The sequence below is a fragment of the Chiloscyllium plagiosum genome, chromosome 11 (assembly GCF_004010195.1).
Source record: "Chiloscyllium plagiosum isolate BGI_BamShark_2017 chromosome 11, ASM401019v2, whole genome shotgun sequence".
Lineage (NCBI taxonomy): Eukaryota > Metazoa > Chordata > Chondrichthyes > Orectolobiformes > Hemiscylliidae > Chiloscyllium > Chiloscyllium plagiosum.
Genome location: NC_057720.1, coordinates 58,012,217 through 58,038,297, shown reverse-complemented (window position 1 = coordinate 58,038,297; position 26,081 = coordinate 58,012,217). Strand labels below are relative to the sequence as shown.

At 40.6% G+C, this 26,081-nt stretch overlaps 1 protein-coding gene across 1 annotated transcript in view; it reads left to right on the top strand.

Annotated features, from left to right (window-relative positions):
• cachd1 (cache domain containing 1) overlaps positions 1-8,146 on the top strand; it is a 165,391-nt gene extending 157,245 nt beyond the window's left edge. The window contains exons 26-27 of the mRNA XM_043699442.1: positions 2,495-2,596; positions 6,229-8,146. Of these exons, the coding sequence (XP_043555377.1) occupies positions 2,495-2,596; positions 6,229-6,470 (344 nt within the window). The 3' untranslated portion in view covers positions 6,471-8,146. The remainder of the gene's footprint in view (positions 1-2,494; positions 2,597-6,228) is intronic.
• The last annotated feature ends 17,935 nt before the right edge of the window (positions 8,147-26,081 follow it).

The following is a 26,081-nucleotide window of genomic DNA, read 5'->3' as shown; positions in this document are numbered from 1 at the left end:
TGAGGGTGTTGCTTTCAGTCGATAGGGAGAAGCTGTAAAAGGATCAAGAATAAGGGGCACAGATTTAAAATGATTTGCAAAAGAAGCAAATGTGATGTGAGAAAAAAATATTTTCACGAGTGGTTAGGGTGTGGAATGCAGTGCCTTGAAGTGTGGTGGAGGGAGAATCAATTGAGGCATTCAAAAAGACATTGCTTCTATCCAAATAATTATCCAATGTGCAAGGGTATGGGGAAAAGCCAGGAAAAGGGCTGTAAGTCATGATGCTCATTTGAGAGTGAGTGCCGATACAGAGGACTGAATGGTCTCCTGCACCACAATCTTTGTGATTGTGTTGTGCAGAAGATGGAAAGAAAATTCAGTCACAAAATGAAAGAGCACTGCTCAGTGCTTCTGAAGACTGTCCTACCCATTTGGATACTGAATCTAAAGAGCAGACAGATCCAAGGTTGTGTGCCTAATCAGAGCTGGTTTAGTTTTATTCAGCCGAGAATCTAAGAGAAAGCCAAGGCAACCATGAGGGGGGAGCCAATCACGCTAGGGCCTGTGCCTGATAGGAACAGATATCTGTTTGGGTTTTCCATGATAAAATAGTTTAGGTACAGTCACAAAGAGAAATTAAGTACTCTTGCATGGAACTGAGCAGACTCAGTTCTGGCTAGTGATATATTATCTGATCTCCGCTGTGCTAATGGTCGTGTTGGTGCAATTGAGCTCTATTTCTAGCTAGATATCAGCTGGAAACTCTGTCCTGATTGGCCCAGGTTTGCAATAATAATAGTGAATCACAGCTATCACTGCTCACCTGTATTAAGTAGTAAATCAGTCTGCAACATCCATATGGGTGCAGTTAAATCCAGAAATCAGGCATTTGCTGTCTGATTTACCCTCATGCCCCAAAAATCTCGCTCTGCTGAGGGACACAGTATTCATGTACACAAACATATCAGAAAATGTTTGGAATTTTTTGTTCAATTGTAATGAAGTTTTAATACTGCTTTAATTCTTACTACCAAGCAATTTTTCTGACGCAGAAAATTTGCTTTTAAAAATACGGAATCTTGTTCCTGTTTTTAATGTTTAACATATGTAAAATTAATTTTATTAATTTTCCTTTCAATCTCATCTCTTTTGCTTAATCCTATTTTTCCTCTCTTGTTGTTTCACGTTTTGGCACAATTTTGCATTGTATTAAATATTCTAGCATACATTTCTTGGTTTAGACCCTGCATATTTTTCAGTCTTATTGGATGGAGAGGCATACATTTGTCTCCATGACTCTGTCCACATAGATGCTTGATCTCTTGTAGATGTCACTGCTTTAAAGTAATCTCTAATAGTTGCCACACAGGGCTCACTATTTGCTGTGACATCTGTTGGACAGTGAACATCACTTGTGTCACTGACTGTGAAATTTGGGCCAATATTTATGTTTTGATTTCTCAAAATCAGTGCTGCTTAAACTAAAGCCCCAGATAAATGACTTTAAAACAGCCATCTTTTAAAGCCAATAAACATTTTTAAGCCAATAATTACTGAAATACAGAACCTATATAGTCCTAAGGAAGGGTCACTCGACCTGAAACGTTAACTCTAATTTCTTTCTGCAGATACTGCCAGAGCTGCTGAGCTTTTCCAGCAATTTCTATTTTTATTTATGACTTACAGAATCCAGAGTTCTTTCAATCTTTATCTATATAGTACTTCCTCCCATCTTTGAAAATCTAACTTTTAAAAGTAATCCCTAAAAGAAAAACTGCAATGTTGAATAACTGTATAAGAAAAGGAATGAAATACAGAAAATGCAGTTTGATAAACAAGTGATGGGGATAAATGGAGGAAAGCTGCAAAGAAAATGAGTAAAGAAAGATTAGTCTGAATGTATAGTTCTATTCCTCCCCTTTTATTAGAATCAAGGCCTTGTGTTGCCACTGTGCTGGTTGCTGAATCTTTGATGCATTATGTGCCACTGTCCTTTGCCTTCAGGGGCACTGGCTGCTGGGGCTGGAACTGCACTGAGTGGAAGTATCCACTGCCTTAGAATCTGGTGAGTGAATGCCTGACCATCACCACCTCCAATCAATACTAAATAAAAACCGAAAGAACTGTGGATGCTGGAAATCAGAAACAAAATCAGAAATTACTGGAAAAGTTCAGCAGGTCTGGCAGCATCTGTGGAGAGAAGTCAGAGTTAATGTTTCGGATCCAGTGACCTTTCCTCAGAACAGTTCTGAAGAAGGGTCACTGAACCTGAAACGTTAACTCTGATTTCACAGATGCTGCCAGACTTGCTGAACTTTTCCAACAATTTCTGGTTTGGTTCCTCCTACAGTCACATTTGCCAGTTCATTTTATTTTGTTCTTCCTTCCCTCCCCCCTCCTCAACTCCAAACAGCATATAAGTTTGAAATTTAAGCTTTTCTTATTTAGAAATATATGTTGAGGAGAGAAAGTAATTGCCTGCACTTCATAATATTTTATTTATTTTGAATAGTCAGTAACACAAGATTTATAGCGGCTGTGATAGAACGACATGCACATAGTCCAGAACGCAGGCGCCGCTACTGGGGAAGATCAGGAACAGAGAGCGATCACGGTAAGATCAGTGACCTTATATTTCACTTGACAGAGAAAATAAAAGCTCATTCATTTCTTGATGGTGTTGAACATTTCAGGAGTTAAAAATGATCCTGCTTCTGTCTGAAGGGAAGAGGTCCATCTGTATGTGCTATGATTGATGTTGAACTCCAGTCAAAACTGGAAATAAATTATCTTCAAACGCATGAAAAAGACCTCCAGAAAAATCCATGAGAGATAAACATCTCTTGTACTGCTGTTTCTTTATTTTAACACCTCACCATTTTTTTGGTAATACTTTGCTAAAAATACACTGTGGAGACTTTTGTTTATATAATGCAGCAACACTGTCCAGAGTCCCCTTGAATAGGAGCTGTTGTAATAGCATGAGTTTGACAGCTTTTAGATTTCTAAGCTAGTTTTTTAACGAATGTTTAAGAAACCTATGCTTAAAATATACAAATATTTTGAGATATTGTTTGAGTTAGAGAAGAGAGACTTGGTAATTGTTTTGCTGATTTAAGTAGGAAATGCACAATTTAGGTGGTTTATTTAATGAGCAGTTTACAATGATTTTGGTGAATTTGAGCCCATATTCTGCTGGTGTTAGTTTTTATGCATTTGACAGCTATAATTCTTCAACTTCAGGACTCTCATTTTCCTTACCTAAAAGACTAATGACTCCAGTGCAGTGTTGGGCCTTCTGGTCTGTGTGACTGTATATATCACAACACAATACATACTGAGCCACCAAGAGAGCTAAGTGTGCCAACAACAGCTTGTGCTTAAAAGGTTTTTACAATAGTAGTGTAGCCGCAAAAGTGGACAAAACCTGACTAAGCCAAAGGTGATCAAAAGCTTTGTCAAAGCAGAAGGTTTTAAGCAGGAAGGCAAAGGCAAAGTGACCTAGACATGTAAAGAAAGAATTCTAAATCTTGGATTGTAGACAGCTGCAGACACAACCACCAGGAGTGAAAGAAATGAAGAATAAACTAAAGACTATTCGAAGAAATGCAAACTTTTTGGAAATGTACAGGGCTGGCAAGTAGGGATAGAGCCATAAAGGGGTATAAATTTAACAAAGAGCATCTGAAACTGAGATGCATGGGAATTGGAAGTCAGGGTGGGTCAGCAAACACAGGTGGTAAATGACTGGGATTTGGTGTGAGTTCAGATTTAGTCAACTGAGCTTTGGAGGATCTTAAGTTTATGGAGAGTTGGGTGGGAGGCACTGGAACAAGTTTAAAATCATAAGTTTGCATGTAATAAAGGGGTGATTAAGAGAGAACAGCAAATGGATTGAGTGAAGATAGGTGATCCAGGCGGTAAGAAATGCATGGTCATGTGAAGAATTGACTCAGAATCTCAGTTTGGGGTCAAAAAAAGGATGCCAAGAATGTGAACTTACCAAAACAAAAAAAAAACAGGAAATTGCTGGAGAAACTCAGCAGGTCTGGCAACAACTGTGTTTCGTACGTATACTCAGACTTTTATACCTCCTGCCTGATGGATGAGAGTATAACCAGGGTGGGAGAGGTCTTTGGTTGCTTTCCAGAGGCAGCGGTAAGTATAAATGGAGTTAATGGATGGAAGGCTGGTTTGCATGCTGGACCAGGCTGTGTTCACAACTCTATAGTTTCTTGGTGTCTTGGGATGAGCAATTGCCATACTGCACTGTGATGCATCGAGATAGGATGCTTTCTGTGGTACATCTATAAAAATTGTGGTTGTTATTGAGGAAATGCCAGATTTGCTTAGCCTCATGAGGAAGTAGAGGCAAGGTTATGCTTTCTTGACAGTCACATTGACCTGCGTGGACCAGGACAGAGTGTTGGTGATCATCACTCCCAGGAACTTGACACTCTCGACCATCTCCATCTCAGCACCATTGATGCAGACAGGGGCATGCCCTCCACCCATCTTCCTGAAGTCAATGACCAGCTCCTCCTCTTGATAGAGAGATTGCTGTTTTTTACACCACACCACTCAGCACTCAATCGCTTTCCTGTATTCTGTCTTGTAGATCAGATCTCAAATAATAACAACAACACTGGTGTTGTCAGCAAACCTGTAAATGGAGTTTGACCACGCAGTCATGAGTGTATAACAAGTATAATAGGGGGCTGAGTATGTAGCCTTGTGGGACACTAGTATTGTGGATTATGGTGGAGTAGGTAGTGTTGCCTATTCTTACTGATTGTGGTCTATGGGTCTGGAAGTCCAGGATCCAGTTACAGAGAGCCAAGACCTAGGTCTCAAAATTTAGAGATGAGTTTGGTTGGAATTATAATGTTGAAGGTGGAGCTGTAGTCAATAAGGAGACGCCTGATGTAGGTATCCGTTGTTATCCAGATGTTTCAGGGATGAGTGTAGGGCCAAGGCCAGGGTGTTTGCCGTAGACCTGTTGCACCAGTAGGTAAATTGCAAGGACCAAGGCAATTTGGTAGGTTGGAGATGATGTGAGCCATGACTAACCTCTCAAAGCACTTAACTATGGAGGTCAGAGCCACCAAGTGGTAGTCATTGCAGCATGCTGCATGATTTTTCTTTGGCACCAAGATGATAGTGGACCACTTGAATCAAGTGGGCACTTCAGATCATAGTAAGGCGAGGTTAAAGATGTCTGCGAGTACTTCAGTCAGCTTGTCCTGGTCAGTCGATTTCCGTGGGTTCACTTTCAAGAAGGCCGTTCTCATGTTTGCAGCAGTGCAGAATACAGGTGCATCCAAGGCTATTGGGATCGGTGACGTTTCACTGATCTTCTGTTCAAAGCCAGCATATAATACATTGAGCTCCTCAGGTAGGAATGTATTGTTGCCCACAATTCTGTTCGACTTTGCTTTGTAGCCTTTGTAGGCAGATGCTCAACCAGAGCAACAGGGAGTTTAATGGGTCACCCTGTATGGAGGGACTTACACCAGGGTAGTGGCCTGACAGCTCAAGCCAGTTTATTTTAACCAAATTGAAATAGTCTTGAAGAGTGCCCAAGGTTTCAGGTCCTTACCACAGCTACCCTCGAGTGAACAGCCGGTGTGCATATGACCAGTTTGGAAAGTAGTGCTAGCAGGCACACATTTGATCAAAGCAATGTTGGATCCAGAAATGGACACAACCAGCTGTTGAGTAAATTCTGCAAAGATTGTGTTTCTCAAGGTGGATGAGAAGTGGTGGGAATTAGGGAACGTAGTACCAACGTGGTACTGAGCCACAAAGACTGTTGAGTATACCCCGATCTGTGCCCAGTTCTCTTAATTCTATTAAAATGCACGACAGTTGGCTTCCCTTTCCTGTGATCCCTGTTGGAAAGTGCACTAGAGCTTTGATGGCTTCAGTGATCAATAAGCCTGCTGATGTTCATTATACAGGTAAATGGACAATGTTGTACCAGTTCCCTTGCTGCAACATTTAGTTGTACAGGTTATTACTTCTGAACCCTAAAACTTTCAAAGAAGGACTTACCACTCACTGTGGTGTTTGTAGAGTGAGGTAGAGATTAGAGATGATTTACAGTTAAGCAGTTTATAAATAAAAAGAGAGTTTGTTGGTTATTGAAATAAAACAACATAATTGCAATTTTAGTAAATTGAAATGGATGCAGATGAATGACATGCTTCAAAAGAAGTAATTTTGTAAATTTGCACTTATTGGCAGGATATAGTACCATGAGCCCTCAGGAGGACAGTGAGAATCCACCATGCAATAATGACCCGTTAACAGCTGGGGTGGATGTCGGGAACCATGAAGAAGATTTAGAGTTGGACACTCCACCTCAGACTGCTGCTTTGCTGAGTCATAAGTTTCACCATTACCGCCTACACCACCATCCGTCTCTCCACCACAGCCATCACCTACAAGCAGCAGTTACAGTCCACACAGTAGATGCAGAATGCTGAACCACTTGTGCTCCCCATTCACCAGAAACTACAACTGCAAAATTACAAGCACTCTTTTTGCATCATTAGTCTTCGAGTCAGATGGTGAAAACTTTTCCTGGATGTCTAAGGAACGCCAAAAACCATCAAAGCAACTCAATGGGAATTGTAAAAGTGTTAACAGCACATCTCAGATTTTTTAAATAAAGGATTATTTTTCTACTATTTATTATTGAACTTCTTAACAGAAACCCACCATAGGAAACAATTTTGTTTAAAAATAACTGACTAGAACATTGATTTGATCCTATCGGTGATAATACAGAAGAGCATATCAATGAAGATTGAATAAAGCTGCATAGGAAGTAATTACAAATTATACCTGAACCTTGAAGAAAGTGAAATTTATAAAGGCATGGTCGCATGAGCTCCATAAATTTTTCAGAATAGAGGTATTACTAACTTGTTTGTTTAAGGTCACAATCTTAACCAGTGTCTTGCTTCAGGGTGACTTAAAGATATCAAGAGATGCAGACATGCAAATTTTCCCCCGTGCAGAGGGACCCTGATTTCAATCACACCACTATGGGAACTTGATAGAGGGGAGCTGCTTTTCCACAACAAGGAAAATACATCATTGGGCCAGTTGTTTTAATTTTAATAAGGCTTCTGCTTGGATAGAACCTGGGATAGGCCTGCCTGTTACAGAATTCCCAAGCCATCTTCTTAAAAAGTAGAAGTGGGAGAGTAGAACCAAATCCCAGCATGGTCCACACTCGCATCTGGGAAAGTTGAGAATGGAGCCCTCGGGGTACATGCATGATTTCTACTCAGGATAACAGGTGAGGACAAAGGCATGGCACAAGTAGCCATTGGGTGATCGGTTTGAGTACTACTGTTCGAAGTAAAGAGCTATAGGATGTCTATAAGCTGCCATTACAAAACGACAATATTACGAGATCAGTCTCCAATGAGATTCAGAATGTTAGTGTTAAATATTTGTGGTGAAGTGGAATGTTTTGAAATATCAAGAATTTTCAATCGACTTCACAGCTCTGAGGTAAAGTTGATCATAGGCAAGCATGACCCGAAGAACAATCAATGCTGCAAATGAGTTTTTTTAAATTAAAGTAATTGTGTGTTCTGTATAGGTTAACTTCTTTAGTGGTCTTTTCTCTTTCAGTCAGATGTGATTTTACACTTAATATAAAAAAAATGCTGCTGATGATTACATGAAGTTTAGGGAAGGGGAGGTAACTCAAAAATACAGTACACACTCTCCATATGGATCTCCCTTAAAGTTTATGAAATTGTGAAATTAAATTTTTTATTTTTATGGTTACAGTTGCTAAAATTTAAAGTGATAATTATTTGTATTCATGCGTTTTTAACTGTAAATTCATATTAAACAATTAAAATCTTAGAAAATAGAGTTTACTCATTGTGAATGATATAGTTCAGTCCTAAAATTAAAGGAATACATGTAAAAGTATTTGGCACTCTTTTGTTTACAAGTTTCTGATACTATGATGTGATCACTACTAGTAACGTGTTATGCTGATAGTTGTAAACCACTTTGCCAAACATTTATTGCAAAGTCTTTGACCCTTTAACTTCGTCAGATTGCTTAAGGAAATATATAACATGCTTGCAAGTATATCCCAGTGATGTTCACTAAACTGCTGAATTCTAAAATACTTACTTCTGGTATGTTTCTTTGTCTTAGAGAGATGTTCCATTCAGATCAAGGACCGTAGCTTTTTGCTGTCACACTGCATCTGTGGTTGATGGCCGAGTATTTTAAATAATGAAAATCACATTTATAACATTTTCTCTTTACTTCACTACATCAAAGAGTTAAGTGTGCAGTTCCTTCCTACTCGGGTGTCTTCTCTCCTCTACCATTCCTGCACTAGGTACTAGATTTTTTTACAAAACTATTTCAAAGGGGGCCTGAAATATTGTCTTGGGTTCCCAGGACTAGCAGTTCTGTCCTAGAAACTCATTGAAAAATTGGCGTGCTGCTTGTTTATGTTTTTCGCCATACTTTAGACATAGTTCCTTGCATTGACATGCAGTCAAGACTGAAGTTGATAACTGACCTGCATGTGTGGATTTAATTGTTCAACCCATCTTTAGCCAGAAGAACAATCCATTTTAACTTGTGACCTGGTATTTGAACCAGAAAATTGCCTGGATTGAACTATGGAAATTCTCTTCATTCAGATCACTAAGAAGTTAGAGAACAGAAGTAGGACATTGAGCATTATTTTCTAGTCATTTAAATCGTATCTGGCCTTTTCCCATATCGCATAATACCATTATTATAATGCAGAAAGAGGCTATTACGGTCCATCATGTCTGCACTGCCTCTCCAAAGGGCATTTCACTTATTGCCATAAATCTGCTTTCTCCCTGTAACTTTTCTCATTTTTGCTTTTCAAATAACAATCTAATTCTTTTCTAAATGCCTGAATTGAACCTGCCTCCACCACATTCTTGACCAGTGCACTCTAGATCTTAATTTACTGGGGCAAGATGTTTTCTCTATTGCTTGTACTCTAAATCTGTACTCTCTTTCTGCTTTTACAATCTTTTCAGAAGTGGGAACAGTTTCTCTTCTGCAAGGAAAACAGCCCTGACTTCTCCAGTGTAATCCCATAATTGAAGATCTTTCTTCCGGGAGTGATCCTCATGAATCTTTTTACTGCTCTCTCTCCAATACCCTTGAATCCTTCCTAAGATGCAGCATCCAGACTGAACACAATACTGAGGCCAAACTAGTGTCTTGTATAAGTTCAACATTATCGCCAAGCTCTTGTACTCTAGCTCTAGTGAAAAAAAAACTAAGATGCTGCATGACTTTATTAACCACTTCTCAATCTGTCTTGCTACCTTTGGTGACTCATGCAGGTAACATTCAGGTTCATCTGTCCCTGCACCACTTATGAGTTGTGTCCCTTGTATTGTGTCTCTATGTTCTTCCTACCAAGTTGAACTACTTAACATTTCTCCATATTGAACTTTACCTGCTACCTGTATGCCTGTCCACCAACTCTATGAATACATTTAGAAGGTCTGCACTATCTCCTCACAGTTCACAATGTTTCCAAGTTCCATTTTGCTGCACATTTTGAAATTGTGCCCTTCTTTAATATATGTCAAGTTAACCAACAGTTCCATCACTAATCTTGGGAAACTCCACTATAAGCTGCCTCTCCAGCCTGATGAACATCACTGTTTTCTGTGACTCTGTTTCACAACTCTGTATCAAAATGTATTTTGAAAGTCCATGTACACCACATCAATGACATTACTGTCGTAAACTCTGCTTCCTTAGCTATGCAGAAGTGAGTACTGCAGATGTTGGAGATTAGAGTCAAAATTAGAGTGGTGCTGGAAAAGCAAGTTAGGCAGCATCCAAAGAACAGGAAAATCAACATTTTTGGCAAAAGCCCTTCATTAGGAATGAGGCTGGGAGCCTCGTGGGGTGAAGAGATAAATGGGAGGGGTGGGGCTAGGTTTAGATTATCATCTAAATGGGGAAAGCCCATGGAAATCTGAAGAACAAAGGGACTTGGGAGGCCTAGTTCAGGAGTTTCTCAGGGTTAACCTGCAGATTCAGTTGACAGGAAGGCAAATGCACTGTTGGCGTTCATTTTGAGAGGGCTAGAATACAATTGGAGAGATATGCTGCTGAAGCTGTAAAAGGCTCTAGTCAGACCACATTTGGAATATTGTGAGCTGTTTTGGGCCCCACATTTAAGAAAGGATGTGCTGGCTTGAGTTTTAATAGAATGATCCTGGGGATGAAGGGCCTGTCATGTGAGGAGCGGTTGAGGACTCTGGGTCTGGAGTTGATTAAATTTAGAAGGATGAGGGGGTATCTGACTGAAACTTAGATACTGGATAGAGTGGACGTGGAGATGATATTTCTACGGGTTGGAGAGACGAGGATCTGAAGGCATAGCCTCAGACTGAAGGGATAATCCTTTAGAACTGAGATGAGGAATTTCTTCAGCCAGAAGGTGGTGAATCTGTGGAACTCATTATAGCAGAAGCTGTGGGAGTCAAGTCAAGTGTAATTAAGATAGAAATAGATAGGTTTTTGATGAATAAGGGGAAAAGACAGGAGAATTGGGTTGGGAGATATATCAGCCATGATCGAATGGTGGGGTAGACTCGAAAGGCCAAATTTTGCTTCTATACCTTGTGGTCTATTGCACGGTGATGAACTGACCAACCAGAAGAACTTTTGGTTCTGTTCTGGAATCAGAATTCCTACAGTGTGGAAGCAGGCCATTCAGCCCCTTGAGTCCATACCTACTCTCGAGAGCATCCCGTACCTCTACCCCACTACCCAAGGCTAACCCATTAGAATTGCATATTACAGGCAATTTAGCAGAGCCAATCCACTTAATCTGCATATCTTTGGACTCGGAGGAAACTAGAGCACTCTGAAGAAAGCCACGCAGATACAGGGAGAATGTGCAAACTCCACACAGTCACCTGAAGCTGGAATTGATCCCAGGTCCCTGGTGCTGTGAGGCAGTAGTACCATGCCACCCATTGATCTGATCTAAACTAACTGATTTCACCTGGGATTTAGCAGGGGCAAAATATTGGTCATGAAATTTTGGCAACACAAGGAAAATCATCCTGTGCTCCAAATCATCTTAATTTCCAGTTACTTGTGCTTTATACCGATCTTGCTTTTGCCTCCATCCCAAAATACAGTACTCATTTTTAGTTTGGTGTTACTTATTTGTACCATTGCTGTATTTTTATGAATTTCTTTTAATTAGTTTGATTCCTAATTTTTCTTTGGTACCTATACTGAAAGCATCTATGCTGTCAAATCGGTGCATCTCTATGCAGCCCCAGGACCTGATCATTCAAAGATGCTGTAGTTCCCATATTGATTTTAAGAGAATGGTGGAGAATATCTAGAACATTGGAGCTAATCACACCACAACACTGCCAACATGCATTTACATAGCATCCAGGGCAGGATTTTCTGCACTCCGCTTTACTAGAGTCAGTGAAAAAGCAGCCTGCCCACTCTTCTCTGCCTCTCTAGACACCCAACATATATTGTGATCAGCTGTTCTTCATGCTCCAGCCTGAACGTCAACTCTCCTGCTCCTCGGATGCTGCCTGACCTGCTGTGATTTTTCAGCAACACACTCTCAACTCTGATCTCCAGCATCTGCAGACCTCACTGTCTCCTATTATGGCAAACCGGCATAATAATGACATGTTCACAATCTGCATCATCGCACCAGATTTAATACATGTGCAGGCAGCACAAGTTCTAATTTCCACACAGAATAAGCTCACCTTAGAGAGTATAAAAATTTCCTACAATGATTCATGGTTTTCTAAAGAGCAATAATTCTTGTACTAACCACATGATTGGCACAGTGGGCACTTTTAACTGTCCTATTTTCCTCCCCTGAGAAACTGATAATAGGTTGTTTCTTGAACTATTGCAAGTATTTTAACATAATTGAATGTCTCAATAAGCCACGACAAAGAGTCCACCATTTTGGTGTAGAGTACATCTCTATGACTCTATAGGTGGAGTCAGAAGTGAGTCATGCTGGGTAAAGATGGATGTTTTCCAAATATCATTTGTGTGTCAGTTGATTTCATTCAACAGTCGTAAAGTTTTCTGATAAGGCAATATTTTAATAAATTTCTTTTAAATTTGTTCAAATCACCATGGTTAATTTTGATCTCAGGAGCCATAAATTACCGTTCCAGTAACAGTAGTTCCATTATCTCACCCATGTAAGGCAAATTTACTGAGTGTAAGCTTGGGCTCAAAGGTACATTTTGCTCAGAGTCATAGAGATGTACAGCATGGACACCGACCCTTTGGTCCAATCCGTCCATGCCGACCAGATATCCCAACCCAAGCTAGTCCCACCTGCCAACACCTGGCTCATATCCCTCCAAACCCTTCCTATTCATATACCCATCCAAATGCCTTTTAAATGTTGCAATTGTACCAGCCTTCACCACTTTCTCTGGCAGCTCATTCCATACATGTACCACCCTCTGCGTGAAAACGTTGCCCCATAGGTCTCTTTTATACCATTCCCCTCACACCCTAAACCTATGCCCTCCAGTTCGGGACTCCCTGACCCCAGGGAAAAGACTTTGTCTATTTACCCTATCCATGACCCTCATAATTTTGTAAACCTCTATAAGGTCACCCCTCAGCCTCCGACGCTTCAGGGAAAACAGCCCCAGCCTGTTCAGTCTCTCCCTATAGCTCAAATCCTCCAACCCTGGCAACATCCTTGTAAATCTTGTCTGAACCCTTTCAGGTTTCACAACATCTTTCCGATAGGAAGGAGACCACAATTGCACGCAATATTCCAACAGTGGCCTAACCAATGTCCTGTACAGCCTCAACATGACCTCCCAACCCCCTGTACTCAATACCCTGATCAATAAAGGAAAGCATAAAAACCGCCTTCTTCACTATCTTATCTATCTGCGACTCCACTTTCAAAGAGCTATGAACCTGCACTCCAAGGTCTCTTTGTTCAGCAACACTGCATGGGACCTCTTAGTCCTTCTAAGATTTGTTTTCCCAAAATGCAGCATCTCACATTTATCTGAATTAAACTCCATCTGCCACTTCTCAGCCCATTGGCCCATCTGGTCAAGATCCTGTTGTAATCTGAGGTAACCCTCTTTGCTGTCCACTACACCTCAAATTTTGGTGTCATCTGCAAACTTACTAACTGTACCTCTTATGCTCGCACCCAAATCATTTATATAAATGACAAAAAGTAGAGGACCCAGCACCGATCCATGTGACACTCCACTGGTCACAGGCCTCCAGTCTGAAAAACAACACTCTACCACCACCCTCTATCTGCTACCTTTTGAGCCAGTTCTGTATCCAAATGGCGAGTTCTTCCTGTATTCCATGAGATCTAACCTTGCTAATCAGTCTCCCATGGGTAACCTTGTCGAATGCCTTACTGAAGTCAATATAGATCACATCTATTGCTCTGCCCTCATCAATCCTCTTTGTTACTTCCTCAAAAAACTCAATCCAGTTTGTGAGACATGATTTCCCATGCACAAAGCCATGTCGATTATCCCTAATCAGACTTTGCCTTTCCAAATACATGTACATCCTGTCCCTCAGGATTCCCTCCAACAACTTGCCCACCACTGACATCAGGCTCGCTGGTCTATAGTTCCCTGGCTTGTCCTTACCACTCTTCTTAAACGGTGGCACCACGTGAGCCATCTTCTAGTCTTCCGGCACCTCACCTGTGACTATGGATGATACAAATATCTCAGCAAGAGGCCCAGCAATCACTTCTCTAGCTTCCCACAGAGTTCTAGGGTACACCTGATTAGGTCCTGGGGATTTATCCACTTTTATGAGTTTCAAGACATCCAGCACTTCCTCCTCTGTAATCTGGACATTTAGGGGCTTAAGCAATTTGTGACTGTAATTGAGCCAAGATGAAGAGAAGCTGACAACCAATGAAAAGCTTAACCAAAGCCATGCCATTAGGCCACAATTTTGGTGGTTTGTACCGTGTCAGCTGCTTGAAAAACAGCAAACCCTTCGATTTCAGTTGCTAGTGCTGTACTACTTTGGAAAGTTTCATCTGATTTCATTTTAACAGAAGCAGAATGAAAATTGATACATTTTCAATGGGAATTATAAACCACTGAGCCTGAGTAAAATGTCCAAATCTGATCCTGAACTTCTCAGCGAAAGAGAAGCCCTGTGCAGAAGAAACTTACAGCAAACATTTCTAGCTTTATCCTCATGTTACTTTTCGACAGGATTCCAATGCTTCAATGGCCAGCCTCCTGTTTTCAACCCTCAGTAAGTTAGTACTCATCCAAATCTCAGCAATCTGTACACTAAACTGCATTCAGTGGCTTTTCCAATGCAAACATTTTTGTCCAAATGATTGTCTAGACAGGATACAAGAGAGATTCTGGAGTTCCCACATCAAAGAGGATCCAAAGGGCTGAGATCCCTTGTATTGTTTCCATATTGTGAGCTTTGCCTCTGGCTCAGTTTAACTACTGCTGAAGCCTTCATCTTTTGTTATCTCCAGACCTGACTATTCAACATATTTGGGGCTGGCCTCCGATATTCTACCCTCTGTAAGTTGAGGTAATTCAAAAGCCTGTCTCCTTATTCAGTACCAATCACCTGTTGTTCCTATGTCATTGAACTAAACTGGCTTCTACTTAAGAAATACCTTGATTTTGAAATTTTTATCCTTGCTTTCACATCTCTCTATGATCTCAACTCACAATAATTCTTAATCTTCTCTAGTCATGTAACCTGCTGCAATATCTGAACTCATCTCATTCAGACCTCTTGAACATCTGTAACTTTAATTACTCCAATTGATGGTTGTGGCTTCAGCTGCCTGAGCTACTGAAGTCCCTCCCAAAATCTCTCTATCTCCCTTCCTTCAAGACATCATTAAACCCAACTCATTAATCAACCCTAATATTTTATTATGTGGATTGATGCTTTATAACATTTCTGTGAAGTGCCTAGAGATGCTTTACTCTGTTAAAGGCACCATAAAATGTTACTGTAGTAATTTCAGCATGTTTAAAAAATTCTCATAAATGGCATTTATGGCTCAACTGAGTGGAGGAGAAAGTGATGGCTGGGAACAAATTCAAGAGATAAAATGATGACTTAGTTCATTTTATGGCAGCAGTTACAGATTGTTGGGCTTGTCCAGAAATGGAATAACTTGATTGAGCGTTCCCTAGAACTTGTTGGTTTATTGTTGTGTTCCCATCTGTCAAGTGAATAGAAGAATGTTTTGATTGTTTTGTGTTAAGTGGTGGAAATATGTGAATCGAGCAATATATTCACTGAATACATTGTCATATAAGCTCATCATTTTCCTCTACATTATCACTTTGAGTTGTGACATGCCACAGATGCAGTTTATATGTGATATTTACAAGAGAAAAAATTGATTTACTTTATCTTATAGTTTTCCATCAAAATTGTCACTTTATCTGATGTTAAGTTCACCAAACCATGCAGAACAGACTACAAGAAAATAGAAACGCCCATGACTAATGAATTGGGCTAACACCATTTTTGTGCATTTGTGATAGGGTATATTCATGCTTCCCTTGCCTGAATGGTGTGACTGGAGCTTTCTGGATATTGGTTGAAACTTGCAATTACCGGTAAGAGAGGAATACTACAAGGGAGGGCAGGAGTTAGGGGAGTTGCCAAATTCTTGCCAAAACAGTATTACAAGAAGGACTAAATCAGCCAATCTTCCTTTTCCTCCTTCGCTCATATTTAAAAATCACTACAATACTCAGCAACTTATGCACCATAGAGTCGTACAGCTTGGAAACAGACCTTTCTGTCCAACTCGTCCATACCGACCAGATATCCTAAGTTAATTTGGCCGATTTGCCAGCACTTGGCTCATATTCCTCTAAACCTTTCCTATTCGTGTACCAATCCAAATGTCTTTTAAAAGTTATAAATGTACCAGCCTCCACCACCTACACTTGACAGCTCATTCCATACACGCACCAACCTCTACATGAAAACGTTGCCCCTTACATTCCTTTTATACTTTTGCCCTTTCACCCTAAACCTATGCCCTCTAGTTTTGGACTCCCCTATGTAATAGCCTTACACCAAGGACTTACATAGTTCCTCTGTCCCTGAACAAGTTTTGTAACTGTGCCATAAATCCACAGTAACGACCAACAGTGTAGTTTGCAAAATACATCTCAGGAAAAGCTCCCCCTGCAAAAAGAAAAGAAGCCTGCAACATAAAGACCACCTTATTGAGTAGTGAAAAGGGGCTAATTCATTTCTTCTGCAAGAATGTTTTCATTTCAGAAGCTCAGCCACAATATCATCTGATACAGGCAGAAACCTCCAACCACTATTTGTCTTCAAGAAAGCAAGAGAAGATCCTGCAGGCCTGCCACATTTCACACCTTGATGTAAAGACTAGCAAAACGACCTGTTACCTGTTACTCTTTCAGTAATCTAAGTGTGTACTACATCTCTACAAATAATCTGTGTGCGTGTATGCGCACTCATGTTTCAGCAGTGGATTTCAGTGCATTTTTATTTTGGGTGATGTGAAAATAATCATTCATCTTTTCCTTTGATTTAAACTAATAAAAAAGCCTGCTTAAGGTTACAGCACTCAAAAATATTTTTTAAAACTCCTTCTCAAAAATAATTCTTGTCAGTTGAGAGGTGAGAGAAAGTAGAGAATTATCCAACATCTCTTCCCATCCATTAAACATGCATTTCACTTGCTTTCAACCTACCTATTCATTTCAAAATACTTCCTTTATCATTTTGCTTTGAATGTTCAGTATCCCCACATCCTTGATTAAGAGACTGTACCATGGTTTTCAATGATTCCTGTTGCTGTGAAAAATTCATATTTACTTGTTCAAATCTGGACCCAAGTATAGTATTTGTGATGGTCCCAAAAGCTTTGTAATTTGTTTGATTCACTTAACGCTGGATTACCAGCAATGTTGTTCTTTGACAATTAGATTGTGTGTGCTGGCAGCCATGAACTGTAATTATGTCACAGCTCTTCTTATCCTCTGGATTCTGCATTTTTTTTCTTCTTTAAAATCAGACACCAAATCATTATTAGGGGTTTCACTTTGATCCTAATATTCCACCACATGTTTGTATTCAAATTTCCAAGCTTTGTGAGGAAAGTCTAACAACCAAACATCACAATTGCGCACCACCTGTGTAAACTTGGGATCACTGTTTCCGTGAGTTAATCTAGCAGTTTTACTTTCCCAGAGATGTAACTTTCTCTCTGCCCACTTTGGTGCAAGCAGTTTGTTCTGTGAAATAAATTCTGTTTTTGCTGTTTTAAGAATTTTTGGTAAAATTATATCAATGATCAGTTTTAAAATGTGATTTACTCCTTTCTGGTCAGCTCACAAACTCTTTAAACTTTTTTTCTTCCTGTCTTTCCACTCAGGACAACTTTGTCTCATTCTTTTCTAGCGAATGTGATTAATCACTGCTTCATTTTGAAGTTTAATTTTGTTTGCAGTTCCACAATCCAGTACTGGATGCAGCCAGGTCACTCTGTTTTTCAGTAGTTCTTTCCATTAGCAATTTTTAAAAAAGAATTGTAGCTCAGGTTGATGATATGTATGTAAGTTAGCTTGCTGAGCTGGAAGGTTTGTTTTCAGATGTTTTGTCACCATGACTCGGTAACATCATCAGTGAGAGTCTCCAGTGAAGCGCTGGTGGAATGTCCCACCTCTCTATTTATAGGTCTTGGTTTCTTAAGGTGATGATGTCATTTCTTTTTTTTTCAAGGGAAGGTAGATTGGATCTAAATCGATGTGTTTTATTGATGGAGTTCCAGTTGGAATGCCATGCCTCTAGGAATTTTCGTGCGTGTTTTTGTTTCGCTTGTCCTAGGATATGTGTATTATCCCAGTCAAAATGGTGTCCATCTTAGTCTGAATAGAAACTAGTGATAGTGGGTCATGTCTTTTGGTGGCTAGTTGGTGTTCATATTCTGGTGGCAAGTTTACTGCTTGTTTGTCTGATTCAGTGCTTTTTACAATTCTTGTTTCTTGCATGGTATCTTGTAAATGACATTAGTTTTGCTTGTTGTACCTAATGGATCCTTTAGGCTCATTAGTTACTGTTTCAGTGTGTTGGTAGGTTTGTGTACCATGATGCCAAGGGGTCTGAGTAGTCTGGAAGTCATTTCTGATATGTCTTTGATGTAAGGTAATGTAGCTATAGTTTTTGGTTGAGTTGTGTCTGCTTGTTTGGATTTGTTTCTGAGGAATCGGCAAGTTGTGTTTATTGGATATCGATTTTTCTTGAAAACTTTATATAGGTATTTTTCTTCTGCTGTTTGTAGTTCTTGGGTGCTGCAGTGTGATGTAGCTCGTTGAAATAATGTCTCGATGCACCTGTTTGTGGGTGTTGGGGTGATTGCTTCTGAAGTTAAGTATTTGGTCTGTGTTTGTTTTTCTGTAGGTGCTGGTTTGAAGCTCTCCGTTAACTGTACATTCAACGGTCACGTCTCGGAATGGGAGTCTGTTGTCCTTTTCCGCTTTTGTGGATTTTATGCCTATCAGGATATTGTTGATGGTGTTGTATGTTTCCTCTAATTTGTTCCGTTTTGTGATGACAAAGATGTCATCCACATAACGGACCGAAAGTTTGGTTTGGACAGATGGGAGGGCAGCTTGTTTCATCATTAGGTGTTGAGTACTGTGCTATTTCTTATCACATCTTACTTTCAGATAGCTTTACCTCATCTCCAATTTCCATTAGCATCAGCAGTTTGAATTTCTGACTTTATTGACAGATCTTTAGTTAGAATAGTTATTTTCACAGCAGAATTAGAGCAAGTCATGAAGTTTTGTACTTCCCTCAATTTTGTTAGCACAATTTCAACTTCTGCAGCCTCAACCAGGACCACTGGAAATGGCAAGACATTTTCGCCAACCACATTATTTCCCTATTAAAAATTCTGTACTATGAATGGACAAATTAGGCGTAAGCCCCAGAATTACAAGACTGACAACTAAACCACATTTTAAACTAACTCTATCCAACAGAATGGGTAAACAGCTCCTAACACTACATATTTATTTAGCATATTTCAGGGAGAGTTCCTGTCCCCTGCCACACTCAGCAATTGAACCATGCCGTGGTTTTAAGACTTGCTTGGGTGGAATTTTCTGTGGCTCTGAACAATGTGGCCAGTGGTGAGATAGCTGGGAAAATACAGCAAGAATGGAATATGAGATTCTCGATGTCAAGAAAAAAAATTCCAAAATTGCTCATAAGCTTCACGGCTAGATGAGAAATTCATGAGTGAGCACTGAGGGATCTATTTCATGCATCAACACTTCATCATTACATCTCACCTCAATTCAATGCAGATTGCTATTGCCCAGACAGCAGACAGAAACTAGATAGCTCCAGTTCCCGACGTGAAAAATCTGAATGGTGACCTGCCTTTCCAAATGTATCAGGATATGGTCCGCAGGCAGCAACAGCCTGCACTCTCCGTCCAATAAATCTGGCATTGACCCAGCACCACCCTCACTTAGAAAAGAGTTCACCACTTCAATTCTGCACATGGAGATCACCAACATCATTCATTGCTATACTCCTGACAGGGACATGCACCAATCTCAAGCTTTGGAACATGGTGCATTTCTCTTAGTGCTCACTGAATGTGCTTTCTCAGATGCTTACAGCAGCTGTTCAGACCAGGCTGGCAGTGTCTGGCACTTCTTCACATGCTACAACTGTGAGGAGCTATTGCTGACTTGCAGCATTTAACCTGCTACATAATAGGGGTTTAAATACAGCAGCACTGGCAGGAATGCTGCTAAGCACCAGCAGCATTGAGCATGTTTGCTGTTGCTGAGCACGAGAAAATGTGAGAGTAGCACGATGGAGGCATGGTACATAGGTCATGAGGTGTGCAGTGGAGAATTGCATGAGATAACTCATGAGCTTACAGAAAGAAACCCTCCATGAAGCTAGGCAATTTTAGGAAATTTCACCCTAAGGCTTGCTTTTAAACAAAAAGACTTGAATTAATTCCTACATTCTGTCCCCCTCTAGTGGTGAATAGGTAAACCTTGTCATTGTTTGTATCCACTCAAAGAGGGGCTCTGAAGAGGATCTGGAATTCGTCACAATTTTACTTCTTTTCAGTTTCTAGCATTCAGCCTTTTTCTAAGCTCTTTCCTAAAAGGTGTTAACATGCCAGTACCCAGATGTCAAAATTCACTTCCAGACCATCTCTGTGATTATTCTGAGGAGGATTTGTTTTCTCCCCCAGTCCATTAAAATTCCTACAGTGTGGAAATAGGCAGTTTGGCCCATGAAGTCTGCATTGAAGGGCATCCCAACCTTATCCCCATAACCTCACATTTCCCATGGCTAATTCACCCAGCCTGCACGTCCCTGGACAGCACAGGTGATTTAGCTTGGCCAATCCACCAACCTGAATATCTTTGCAATGTGGGAGGAAGTTAGAGCACCTGGAGGAAACCTACGCAGACACAGGGAGAACATGCAAACTCCATACAGACAGTTGACCGAGACTAGAATTGAACACAAGTCCCTGGCACTATGAGGCAGCAGTGCTCCACCCACTTTGATCTGATCTCCTGTCTCATAAGTTTCTGTTTTGCAAACAATGGCCTGATACTAAAATGCTTATGAGACAACTTATAATTGTCAACCATGATTGCAGCCCCTCGCACCTTGGAGACTGTAGGTTCTCCATGTGAAACCTTATTCCCAAAGAGTAGAAGACTTTTAAACTCTTCTAATAGCATTGCCACTTCAAGGTTTTAAAATTTGGAGATGCAAACTATCGATCAAATACTATTTCATTTCCTCAAGCAAATTCCACAAAAGTGTGACTCTATTTCTCCCTAAATTTTTAAATTCCTGCCTGTAAACCTCTAGCAGTAACTCAGACAGTGAGAACAGCAGCGTTCACTTATCATGATCTTGACATTATGTCTGAAAGAGATGAACACACTTTTAAAGTCTTCGTCAAAATCGAGCCCTGCAATAAAATTGTTCAACTTTCCTTTGGCTGTTCTGTAATACTTTTTCAAAAGATAAAAAATACATTTCAGCTTCTTCCTTCTGGATCTTTAAATATTAGGTGAATGGTCATTGTTAAACCAAAACTGAAATTAAATTTAAGTCATCATCAAGTTTTCCAATCATTCTCTGTTCAGGTAATCAAAGCTTTGCATTATCGAATGCAACTTTTCTCTCGTCCCTTTCTTTCTCATGTTCAAGGGTTTCTTTCCCCATTTTTTTCCTAACATTTCCAGTTCTAATCTTCTGTCTTTATTTCTTCTCTTTGCAATTATGCACTTCCCTTTCTCATGTTCATGATTTTTGCCTTTTTTGAGCTTTTTCAGGCGGCACAGTAGTACAGTGTTAGCACTGCTGCCTCACAGTGCCAGAGACCTGGGTTCAATTCCTGCCTCAGGCGACTGGCTGTGTGGAGTTTGCACATTCTCCCCGTGTCTGCGTGGATTTCCTCCGGGTGTTCCGGTTTCCTCCCACAGTCCAAAAATGTGAGGTTAGGTGAACTGGCCATGCTAAATTGCCCGTAATGTTAGGTGAAGGGGTAAAGTAGGGGAATGGATCTGGGTGGATTGTGCTTCGGCGGGTCGGTGTGTTGTTGGGCTGAAGGGCCTGATTCCACACTGTAAGTAAGTAATCTAATCTTCTGATTAATGTTGTTGAATTCTTGCGATGTAATTGAGTTCCAGTTATGTGAATTTGAGTGGTATCACAGTCATAGAGATGTACAGCACAGAAACAGACCCTTAAGTCCAACTCGTCTATGTCAACCAGATATCCTGAACTAATCTAGTTCCATTTGCTAGCATTTGGCCCATGTCCCTCCAAATGGCTTCCTATTCATATACCCACCCAGACGCCTTTTAAATGTCGTAATTGTACCAGCCTCCACTGTATCCTCTGGCAGCTCATTCCATACACACACTACCCTTTGCATGAAAACATTGCCTCTTAGGTTCCTTTTAAATTTTTCCCCTCTCACCCTAAACCTATGCCCTCGAGTTCTGGACTCCACCCCCCCCCAACCCAGAGAAAAGACCTTGTCTATTTATCCTATCCATGCCCCTCATGATTTTATAAGCCTCTATAAGGTCATCCCTCAGTTTCCGATGCTCCAGGGAAAGCAGTCCCAGTCTATTCAGCCTCTCCCTATAGCTCAAGCCTCCGACCCTGGCAACATCTTTGCAAATCTTTTCTGAACCCTTTCAAGTTTCACAACATCCTTCTGATAGGAAGGAGACCAGAATTGCATGCAATATTCCAAAAGTGGCCTAACCAATATCCTGTACAGTGGCAACATGACCTCCCAACTCCTGTACTCAATCTCTGACCAATAAAGGCAAGCATACCAAACACCTTCAATATCCTATCGACCTGAGACTTCATTTTCATGGAACTATGAACCTGCACGCCAAGGTCTCTTTATTCATCAACACTCCCCAGGACATTACCATAAAGTATATAAGACGGTGGCACAGTGGTTAGCACTGCTGCCTCACAGCGCCAGAGACCCGGGTTCAATTCCTGCCTCAGGCGACTGACTGTGTGGAGTTTGCACGTTCTCCCCGTGTCTGCGTGGGTTTCCTCCGGGTGCTCCGGTTTCCTCCCACAGTCCAAAGATGTGCAGGGTCAGGTGAATTGGCCATACTAAATTGCCCGTAGTGTTAGGTAAGGGGTAAATGTAGGGGTATGGGTGGGTTTCGCTTCGGCGGGTCGGTGTGGACTCGTTGGGCTGAAGGGCCTGTTTCCACATTGTAATCTAATCTAATTGGTCAATGTCCAATCATTCTGCACCTCACCTGTGACGATTGATGATCTAAATATCTTAGCAAGGGGCCCAGCAATCACTTCCCTAGCTTTCCATTGAGTTCTAGGGTACACCTGATCAGGTCCTGTAGATATATCCATGTTTGTGTTTTAAGACATCCAGCACATCCTCCTCTGGAATATGGGCATTTTTTAAAGATGTCACCATTTATTTCCCTACATTCTTTATCTTCCATGTCCTTCTCCATAGTAAACACGGATGCAAAATACTCATTTAGTTTCTCTCCCATCTCCTGCAGCTCCACACAAAGGCCACCTTGCTGATCTTTGAGGGGCCCTATTCTCTTCCTAGTTACCCTTTTGTCCTTAATGTATTTATAAAATCCCTTTGGCTTTTCCTTACCCTATTTGCCAAAGCTATCTCATGTCCCCTTTTTAACCTCCTGATTTCCCTCCTAAGTATAATCCTACTGCCTTTATACTCTTTTAGAGATTCACATGATCTCTGCTGTCTATACCTGACATATGCTTCCTTCTTTTTCTTAACCAAAACCATAATTTCTTTAGTCATCCAGCATTCCCTTCAACTACCAGCCTTTCCTTTTGCCCTAACAGGAACATACTTTCTCTGGACGCTTGTTATCTCATTTTTTAAGGCTTCCCATTTTCCAGCCATCCCTTTACCTACAAACACCTGAACCCAATCAGCTTTTTTTTTGTAAATATTTTTATTGAAAAGAAGAAATTTGAGTTTTTTTTACAAAATAGTGTATCCACTTTACAGTATAATAACAGCACAAATATAAAATTAAGAAAACTAACTACTAATCTACTCCACAAACTACCAAAACACAAAATAAGATATAAGTAAGAAGACTCTTAAAACACCATATCGTATGTTACTAAAAACAAATAAATAAATAAATACGCATTCAAAATAAAATTGTCATAACCAAATCTGTATTTAAACGCATTCTTCCTCCCAGGGGCCCCCCAACTAACAAACGTCATCCTCATGGCTAAACAAAAGCCCTAAACAGTATGTGTGCAGTTCAAAATGGACTGCCATTTTCTATAAAATAATTCTGTTTTTTGGTGTACCATATTCGTGAGGAAGTCCAGGGGAATATATTCCATAATTATCCTATGCCAATTCGAAAGTCCTGGGGACTTTTCCATAACCAACTCACTAAAATGTTTTTCCTCGCACAAAAGGAGAGGATAGTAAATAGTTTTTTTCCCGTATGCATCTAGAGAAGGAAAATTTGAAAAGCCCAAAAGGAGAGACAGTGGGTCCAACCCAATCTCCATTCCCAAAATCTTTGCCAAGGCATTCGCTACACTGTCCCAATATCTACGAATCTTATGGCATGTCCACAAACAATGAGTGAGAGTATCAACTTCTATTTTGTATTTGGGGCACATTGGGATGCTCCTGCCTTGAACTTTGCAAGCTGCTCTTGTGCCATATGAGCCCTATGAAGTATCTTCAATTGAATAGCCTGAGTTTTATTACTGATAGAGATCTTCCTAGCATTTTCACAGATATCCTCCCACATCTCTAAGGAGATTTCCATCCCTAATTCTTGATTCCAGGTTTTATATAACCGTTCCATGTCCTTCGATACCTTATTACCGAGCAAGAGGGTGCACCCATCAGCCGAAGCATGCTCCTTTTCATATCTGATTTGTATGGATTAGTCATCAATGTGGTCTTTTTTTGTATGAGGTCTTGTACTTGAAAATATCGATAAAGGTCCTTGCGAGGCAACCTGAACTTCTGACACAACTGTTCGAAGGACATCATGACCTCCCCATCAAACCGATCTCCTAACCAAGAGATGCCTAGCCAGGATATCAGGAGATCTTCCCAGCATTGGAGGTCCTGCCTTATTTTCTCTAAACAGTGTGTACAATTAACTTTGTGTGGCTGACCAAATACCAGGAAAATAAAAATATCTAAATAGAGAAAACCTCCCAATGACCACCGAAAGGAGAAGCAGGATCCATCCGGAAAATTGGATATGCTGATAAGACCTCCGAGCGGCATGGTCTCTGATTTCATAAAGTTAATTTTGTAACCTGAGAACATACCAAATACGTTAACCACTTGAATTAAGTGAGGCACAGATATCGATGGGTCATTTAAGAAAAGAAGGACGCCGTTTTCATAAAGAGTGATTTTATGCTGACCTGTATGCTACCTCCGGGGCCGTTATATTAGGGTCAATTCGGATAGCTTCCACCAGCATTTCAATCACTAGTGTAAATAGTAGTGGTGAGAGAGGGCAACCTTGACGACAACCTCTGCCAACACAAAAGCTACCTGATCTTATGCCGTTGGTAATCACTGCTGGTTTAGGATCGTTGTATAATACTGCGACCCACTTGGTAAAGATCTATCCAATGCCAAACCACTCCATAGTATTAAAAAAAAGGCCATTCTACCCGAGTGAATGCCTTCTCTGGATCTAGGGAGACGACTAATCCCGGTATTGCTCCCTGCTGGCAGACTTGTGGCATGTTTAACACTCTTCTAATCTTATTCGTAGATCTGGGACCCTTGATAAACTCCGTCTGATCCTCTTTCATAATAAATGGTAAAAGTCTCTCCAGTCTTAATGCCAACACTTTTGAGAGAATTTTAAAGTCCACATTCAATAAGGATATAGGTCTGTACGAAGTACAGTCATCTGGGGCTTTTCCTTTCTCAAGAATGAGAGAGATATTTGCTTCTCTCAGGGAGGGCGGGAGGCTACCCTGACTATATGAATAATTATACATATCTATTAGTGGTACGTCCAATTTTTCTATAAATTTTTTATAGAACTCAGCCTGAAATCTATCTGGTCCAGGCGCTTTACCACTCTGAAGCTGCCTCAACGCCTCCTGGACTTCCTGGGTTGTCGGGGGAGGGGGGTGTGTGGAGGGAGGTATTCAAAAGCGACACCTTCTCCGAGGTTAAACCCGAGAGGGACAGATTTTTAAAAAAAGACTCCATCTTCCTTGCTCTATCCTCACAGCCTTCCGACTTATACAACTTGAAAGAGAATTTTCTAAAGGCTGCATTGATCTTTTTAGGATCATAAGTCACGGTATCAGCACCCTCTCTAATAGATGTAATGGATTGAGGAGCCTTTTTCTTTCTGGCAAGGTATGCTAGACAAATAGTATCTCCATCTTTGCTGTTTGAGTAAGTGCGGTATTCAAAGTAGCCC